Source organism: Poromitra crassiceps (genome assembly GCF_964638095.1).
Source record: "Poromitra crassiceps genome assembly, chromosome: 9".
NCBI lineage: Eukaryota > Metazoa > Chordata > Actinopteri > Beryciformes > Melamphaidae > Poromitra > Poromitra crassiceps.
Window position 1 is genome coordinate 37,001,337 of NC_139630.1, and position 7,500 is coordinate 37,008,836.

The 7,500-nt window shown below is 40.8% G+C and overlaps 1 protein-coding gene across 1 annotated transcript in view; it reads right to left on the bottom strand.

The window, feature by feature from the left end:
- Window positions 1-2,745: 2,745 nt before the first annotated feature.
- Window positions 2,746-7,500, bottom strand: part of LOC310781922 (uncharacterized protein) — a 9,685-nt gene continuing 4,930 nt past the window's right edge. Inside the window, exons 3-5 of the mRNA XM_083642564.1 lie at window positions 5,231-5,267; window positions 3,670-3,715; window positions 2,746-3,562 (exon numbers count right to left, since the gene is read on the bottom strand). Of these exons, the coding sequence (XP_083498690.1) occupies window positions 3,483-3,562; window positions 3,670-3,715; window positions 5,231-5,267 (163 nt within the window). The 3' untranslated portion in view covers window positions 2,746-3,482. The remainder of the gene's footprint in view (window positions 3,563-3,669; window positions 3,716-5,230; window positions 5,268-7,500) is intronic.

Genomic DNA, 7,500 nt, shown 5'->3' on the forward strand with positions numbered 1-7,500 from the left:
TGCAGCAGGCTTCTCTATCTGATAGAGAATCCCCACATAGGGAATTCTTCAGGAGTCATGACGTTGGTGGTGGCAGGGGAGGAGGTGGGGCGATACAACTGCTTTAGTGATGATCACAGCAACTGTGAGGCAACAACACATAGGTGAGTAACGACATGATAAAACAAGGACTCTAATACACTCCACCGCTTAGGTGATTGGCTCAGCGGAAAAGCGAGGGAAAGAGTTGGCTTGAGCTGATTGGCGATTGCCAGAGAGAGGGAAAGCATGGGTGCCTGTGAATGGACGGGGGAGAGTATGAATGAAAGGGGGTGTGCATAACAATCTATGGGGTGATAACCTGAGCTGGGCGTTGGCTGCGGAGGTAGTCTTCATGCTTGAAATTGGTCTCAGACATCACTTAGCAAGACGTTAAAATTTGAGGGTGATGATCATTGGGAAAATATTGGAGTCACTTTAGATGGGGTGGTGTTGCCTACACTACACTGGACTAAAATAAACAAGTTTAATTCCAGAATTAGATATTCACCTTTTGTTTTTGCATGTGTGTGTGTGTGTGTGTGTGTGTGTGTGTGTGTGTCACCTTTTGTTTTTGCATGTGTGTGTGTGTCTGTGTGTGTGTGTGTGTGTGTGTGTGTGTGGGGAGGGGTGTTAAAATGATGAGTTACTGTCGAAATGATTAGTCATGATCAAGATCTTTGCTGTGACGACCCTCCCACTCTCCTGGCCCTGCCCTGTCTTGCAGCAGCCTGGTGGTTGGGGTCATTAGGCTGATTAGGTGCACCTGGGCCCAGTGTACGGCTTGGCCTTTAAAAGCCCTTGGACCATTCAGCATTTGGACTCACCTGTGTGCACCTTTGGATCTGCTCTTTTGGTTTGTAGTAGTTTGTGTTTGTGTTGTTTAGTCCTTACTTTTAGATCACACATTGTTAGAACTTTTACTCTTTTTGTAACTTCCTTGAGCCCGGTTGTAATATTGCTTATAAACTATAGGCCTGTGTGTACCTGAGGATAGAATCGTGTGTCTCTGAATATTGATTGGTGAATTCTAGGTTGCATAACCCCCCCCCCAGCATCTTACAATGAAACTCTTCAAATGCAAAAAAGAAAGAAGTCATAATTTATTTGGGGAAAAAATCATGACCTTAAGTACAGTATATATGAGGTACTTCAGTGGCCAGTGAATGAGTAGCCTATTAATGATAGATCAGTATTGTCTCGTTTGGGTGTGTTTTATTTGGACAGTTCAGTGGATTAAAATGGCAGTGCATGACATGACAACTGGAATGACAAGAATGGTGTCTCCACCCTGCTCTGGTGTCTTGTGATGTTGACTTTCCAGAGAGTCAAGACGCCACTCCCATCGCATCACAATCATCCAGGAAGGAAAACTACGGCTTGTTAGATGTCTTTTTTGTCCCCGGGACAAAACAAGCAAAGCTCTTTGTCGAAAACGTAGGAAAACCCACTCGTCATTATCATCCTTGTCACAATTGATCAGTGTCATCATCACTCGCAGCACGTAGCCATTTCTTTTCCTCATCCTCCATCATTCCATTCAGCACAATAGCGCGCTTCATTACAATTACATATATCCCATCACATTTTAGAAGGCACTAGCATGTTTCTCTAAATATTTGCCTTTTTCACTTCCCGAATGGGGTCCAAACTAGGCCTCAGTCCTGCTTCTGGTGACTTCCCTGCATGAAAAGAGCGCTAGTATGTTTGAATTAGCCTGCCTCTCGCAATGAGCGTGCACTGGGATAAAGCAGTGCCATCAGCTTACTGGCTGGGTACCAAAATCGTCAAGTGTTGAAAATCAAAACGATATGCCAGTGTTTCTGTAAGTCCACACCCATCAGAGTTCATTTGACACTTCTGATAGTTTCATGTCAGCTGTATGAGTGGACAAACAACTCTCCAATCAATACTTGCCCTATCCATTTCATATAGCTGTCACTGAAAGAGCAACACTTCTGAACACTGGAAAATTTGCTGCGTACATCACTTTTAGGGTGATCACAAGTATGGATTGGGCATCATGGCTGATTTTTGAGATCGTACAAAATCCACGCTACACAGCAAATGCTAAGGGGAATGTAAGTGGAATAGAGTGTACACAGAACAAACCTGACACTATAGACACTTTTTACTTTTTATTTTTATATTTATTTTTATTTTTATTTTTATTTTATTACCTCATACTGTGATACACTAGACACTTTTACCCTTTATTACCTCTGTACTTTTATACCATTATCTTTATTACCTAACTCAGTGGTTTCCAACCTTTTTACACCAAGTACCACCTGAGAAAGTAGTTGGCTCTCCAAGTACCACCATATGACCGACGTTAAAATACAGTCTATTCAGCTATGCACAGTTCACGCAGGAGGCAAATCTATTCCAAATAACAGTATTTATTGTAAACAAACAATAAATATCAAGTGTACAGTGTGTGTGTGTCTCTCTCTCTCTCTCTCTCTCTCTCTCTCTCTCTCTCACACACAGCAAATTGGAACATTTTGAACAACATATCAACTGAGACAACAAAATAAACCTCAATTTCAATGATCACAAGTTTATTTTCATTCGTAGTATTATTTTGATAGATAAACATGTTTTACAATTGATTTTAAAGTTGGGTTTATTTCATAATTTAAACATTGGGATTCCAGGTATCAAGTACCACCAGCAGGGGGGGGGCGCAAGTACCACCTACGTTGAGAAACACTGCCAATAATATTAATAATTATTATTTCACTTTCACATGTTTGAAAACTACTACTAATGACCACCATGGATTTTGCACAATTTTTTTTTTTTTTTTTTTTTTTCACAGAGCCTTCCAAGTACCACCAGCAGGGGGCGCAAGTACCACCTACGTCACGCGTACCATAGGTTGGGAACCACTGACCTAACTTATTGTCTTGTCTAAACGCACATAGGGGATTGCTTCAATTTCGTTGTTCTTAAAACTTGTTTTGTGACAATGACAAATAAAGCTCATTCATTCATTCATTCATTCATTCAAATCTTCCCATAGTTCATAAGTGTTGATTTCCACTCAGCACTGACGATTTTGCTGTGTAGAGCGTTCCTCTGTGGGGAATGAAAGGAATAAAATGATCAAAACGTATACAGTATCAAACTTGAAAATTCATACCTAGTACAAAATACTGTAGTTAGATGAGTCGATAAACAGATCTCTATCAGATCTAATCAGTCTAATCGATGAACAGTTCTTGTGAGAAGAGTTCAAAATCCATAAATGCAGAGGGAGGACTTCCAAAATAGGTTCTTCCTGCATGTCTGTATCCAGATAAGTGAAGGCCTGATGTGGCATGATGATGTCTCCCCTCCATCTGTCCATTTGGTATAATGTCAAGTGTAGAAAAGTGGGATAGTAAGGATAATTTCTCGTCTTTCCTTGGAAAAATGTGTGTTGCTCCTGTGTGTTCTGTGGCTGTGGGCTGAGCTGGTTAGGTGGATACGACTTCGGATCTCTCCAGTGTGCTGGCTGGCATGTTTTTGTGGTCCCTCCATTCCGTGTAGGCGACTTCTGTAAACCCCCGTGAGGAAATGTAATTTAACATTTTTAGACTCTGGATTAAAAATTAATTTTCATTCTTGGGACGTTTAACCTGATTTCCCGAGCAGAGAACTCACCAGATCCTTTCTTGGCGCCAGTCGTCCCATTGGCTGCTCCATCCGTCTGTCATACAGGAAGAGAGGAAGGGTGATCAGCACTGTGTGACTGTGTGTGTGTGTGTGTGTGTGTGTGTGTGTGTGTGTGTGTGTGTGTGTGTGTGTGTGTGTGTGTGTGTGTGTGTGTGTGTGTGTGTGTGTGTGTGAATACAATGGTGTAAATGGGTGACACTGCCTATGCACGTGCTGTGCATGTGTGCATGTTGCGCACATGTGCATGTGATGGTTTGTGTTGTGTGCCTGCCTTTGCTAATTCAACCATGCACATACTGTATGCACATAGTACATGTACACATAACAGTGATAACATTGACACAGTGGATTTAAAGCTGTAATATGCCAATTTTATTTTATTATTATTTTTTACATTAAAAGAGCACTAAATTAATATGACATATTATACATTATTTTTGTGGTTTGTAGTCCTCTGTAATCCTCTGTCTCCTCTTATTTTACTTCATGTCTGGAAGTGTCTTGTTCTGGAAAACACTTAGTTACAGTTGTTTAAAAAAAATACTGCATAAATAAAGGTTATCTTGTTGTCTTCTATTATCTTAGATTATTATTTATTATGAACTATAATGTGTTATAAATTTGGTACAACCCTGTTTTGAAATGGTTAGCAGCAACACAGTATTCAATCCCTCAGGTTTTTGTTATGCAAGCTGTTTTAAATCACGTCCAGATCATATAGTCATAATGATGCATTCTGATATATAATGCTTGCAATTCCTTACAATACACTATGAGCAACACTTCAAGTAATTAGACAAACTCATTGAGTGCCTAATCTATTTTCAGCGGCACTATGTTTCCATGAACCCAATATAACTGCTATCACGATTGCTACCGTCCTCCTGTTGATTGCTGATAATGACCCACTTATGGCTGCTAATTGGCAACTAATGAACTGCATATATATATATATATATATATATATATATATATATGTAAGGTAAAGGTAAAGTCCCACTGATTGTCACACACCTGAGTGTGCGAAATTTGTTCTCCGCATTTGACCCATCCCCTGGGGGAGCGGTGAGCGGGAGCGGTGAGCGGCAGCAGTGCCGCGCTCGGGAATCATATGGTGATCTAACCCCCAATTCCAACCCTTTGATGCTGAGTGCCAAGCAGGGAGGCAAATGGGTCCCATTTTTATAGTCTTTAGTATGACTCGGCCGGGGATCAAACTCACAACCTCCCAGTCTCAGGGTAGTATACTAGTATATATATAGTAATAGTGAAGATGGTGAATGACTTTTGGGTGTAGGAGATTTGCCTTATTCCACAAGTGATGCACCAGGACTGTTGGCCTGACAAGATAGGGCCCAAGTCATCATGAGTTTAGCCTATGCTATGGTTAGGTTCCAGCCTAGTTCTGTTGTATTTCTTTGAAGTCTCTTTTGTGCCATTTTTGCTGGATGTTGCCAAAATACTTTACTCAACTGTATTATGTTTGTGTATGTTATTGGATAAGGCCACTAAAACATGAATCATAAAAAGATAAAGGCAGCGTTCATACCGTTGCTCCGCTCACATCATATGCGTTGCCACTGTTCCTGTGGGGGAAAAGAAAAGAAAGTTAGAGATGATCAACTGTCATATAGTTTGCTCTGTGTGTCAGGATTATCAACTGTCATATAGTTTGCTCTGTGTGTCAGGATTATCAACTGTCATATAGTTTGCTCTGTGTGTCAGGATTATCAGCTGTCATATAGTTTGGTCTGTGTGTCGGGATTATCAGATGTCATGATATAGTTTGCTCTGTGTGTCGGGATTATCAGATGTCATGATATAGTTTGGTCTCTGTGTCAGGATTATCAGATGTCATGATATAGTTTGGTCTCTGTGTCAGGATTATCAGATGTCATGATATAGTTTGCTCTCTGTGTCAGGATTATCAGATGTCATGATATAGTTTGCTCTGTGTGTCGGGATTATCAGATGTCATGATATAGTTTGGTCTCTGTGTCAGGATTATCAGATGTCATGATATAGTTTGCTCTCTGTGTCAGGATTATCAGATGTCATGATATAGTTTGCTCTGTGTGTCAGGATTATCAGATGTCATGATATAGTTTGGTCTCTGTGTCAGGATTATCAGATGTCATGATATAGTTTGCTCTCTGTGTCAGGATTATCAGATGTCATGATATAGTTTGCTCTCTGTGTCGGGATTATCAGATGTCATGATATAGTTTGGTCTCTGTGTCAGGATTATCAGATGTCATGATATAGTTTGCTCTCTGTGTCAGGATTATCAGATGTCATGATATAGTTTGCTCTGTGTGTCAGGATTATCAGATGTCATGATATAGTTTGCTCTCTGTGTCAGGATTATCAGATGTCATGATATAGTTTGCTCTGTGTGTCAGGATTATCAGATGTCATGATATAGTTTGCTCTCTGTGTCAGGATTATCAGATGTCATGATATAGTTTGCTCTCTGCGTCGGGATTATCAGATGTCATGATATAGTTTGCTCTCTGCGTCGGGATTATCAGATGTCATGATATAGTTTGCTCTCTGCGTCGGGATTATCAGATGTCATGATATAGTTTGCTCTCTGTGTCGGGATTATCAGATGTCATGATATAGTTTGCTCTCTGCGTCGGGATTATCAGATGTCATGATATAGTTTGCTCTCTGCGTCGGGATTATCAGATGTCATGATATAGTTTGCTCTCTGTGTCGGGATTATCAGATGTCATGATATAGTTTGCTCTCTGCGTCGGGATTATCAGATGTCATGATATAGTTTGCTCTCTGCGTCGGGATTATCAGATGTCATGATATAGTTTGCTCTCTGCGTCGGGATTATCAGATGTCATGATATAGTTTGCTCTCTGCGTCGGGATTATCAGATGTCATGATATAGTTTGCTCTCTGTGTCGGGATTATCAGATGTCATAATATAGTTTGCTCTGTGTGTCAGGATTATCAGATGTCATGATATAGTTTGCTCTGTGTGTCAGGATTATCAGATGTCATGATATAGTTTGCTCTGTGTGTCAGGAGGATTATCAGATGTCATGAAATTTATGTTACTTTTTTATCAGTCTGTTTTAGAGAGCCTTATTAGATACGGCATCACAGCTTGGTTCGGTAACCTATCTGTGCAATTTAAGTCCAAACTGGTCCGTCTGATGCACATGGCATGGAAGATTATAGGGGTGAAAGACCACTCATCCCTGCAGTCTATTTTTGAACAGGCCACTCTGAGGCAGGCTAACAGAATCGTTTCTTTTTTTTGTGATCAATTTTTTATTGACATCAATAGTTCAGCATAGTTACACGACATTATGACAGACATTAGCCAGGATGCATGAGCCCTCATCCCACCTGCCCACTCATATCACCCCCCCAATACCCATCAGAACATGTGCAGAGTGACATCAATTTTGTATTTACCACAAAACAAAAAGAAATACAAAATGAAATAAAATATAGGAGAGCACCCTCTCCACCCCCCCCCCCCACCCCCCCGCAGTCTCTTGTTTAAAGTAACTGTCTCACACTTCGCTATTGGAGCACTGGTTCCTGAGGCACTGAGGTCATTAAGTCAGAGATCTCAGATGCTACACCTCTCCAAAGTTCAAGAGTTGAGGACTTCGCTCTATTAACCCTCGCAGTGGAGAGTTCAAGCATTACTATATCACGAAAGTATGCCAGCCATTTGTGAATGTTAAGTGAGTGAGGAGGAAGCCATCTTTGGGCTATCGTTTTCTTGACTGCGGTTAGTAACAGAATCGTTTCTGACCCCTCGCATGTTCTACATGCATGCAGAGTATG